Here is a 584-nt window from a genome sequence, read left to right on the forward strand (position 1 = left end):
TTGAGGTAGAAACGTGATTCTTTGATTGCTAGTGGCTGTTTTGATGATTAATGTGGTATAGTTGAACTTTTGTTGTTGAGGTAGAAACGTGGTTCTTTGATTGCTAATGGCTGTTTTGATGATTAATGTAGTATAGTTGAACTTTTGTCGTTGGGGAAGAAACGTAATTCTTTGATTGATGATTAATGTGGTATAGTTGAACTTTTGTCGTTGAGGGAGAAACGTGATTCTTTGATTGCTAATGGCTGTTTTGATGGTTAATGTAGTATAGTTGAACTTTTGTTGTTGGGGAAGAAACATAATTCTTTGATTGTGCTTAATTGAAATGTCACTGTTCCTTCATTAATCTGTTATTTCTTTTCTTCCTCAGGGACTGCATAGGGGGCGGCTGGCAAATTTTTGGATATGCAGTTTGTGTGTGGTTACAATAAAAGAAATGACCGGGTGAAAAGGCTCATGTGTTGTCCTTTCACAAAATTAAGTTTTAAGTTTTAAGTTTTAAGTTTTAAGTTTTAAGTTTTAAGTTTTAAGTTTTAAGTTTTAAGTTTTAAGTTTTAAGTTTTAAGTTTTAAGTTTTAAGTTTT

The 584-nt window shown here is 32.0% G+C and overlaps 1 protein-coding gene across 1 annotated transcript in view; it reads left to right on the plus strand.

Annotated features, from left to right (window-relative positions):
* Positions 1–449, plus strand: part of nfkbiz (nuclear factor of kappa light polypeptide gene enhancer in B-cells inhibitor, zeta) — a 19,404-nt gene extending 18,955 nt beyond the window's left edge. The window contains exon 11 of the mRNA XM_023393310.2: positions 371–449. Within this exon, the coding sequence (XP_023249078.1) occupies positions 371–448 (78 nt within the window). The 3' untranslated portion in view covers position 449. The remainder of the gene's footprint in view (positions 1–370) is intronic.
* Positions 450–584: the final 135 nt, after the last annotated feature.

The sequence above is a fragment of the Seriola lalandi genome, unplaced genomic scaffold (genome assembly GCF_002814215.2).
Source record: "Seriola lalandi dorsalis isolate HSWRI2012SDOR001 ecotype SW California unplaced genomic scaffold, Sedor1 jcf7180002054933, whole genome shotgun sequence".
Classification (NCBI taxonomy): Eukaryota; Metazoa; Chordata; class Actinopteri; order Carangiformes; family Carangidae; genus Seriola; species Seriola lalandi.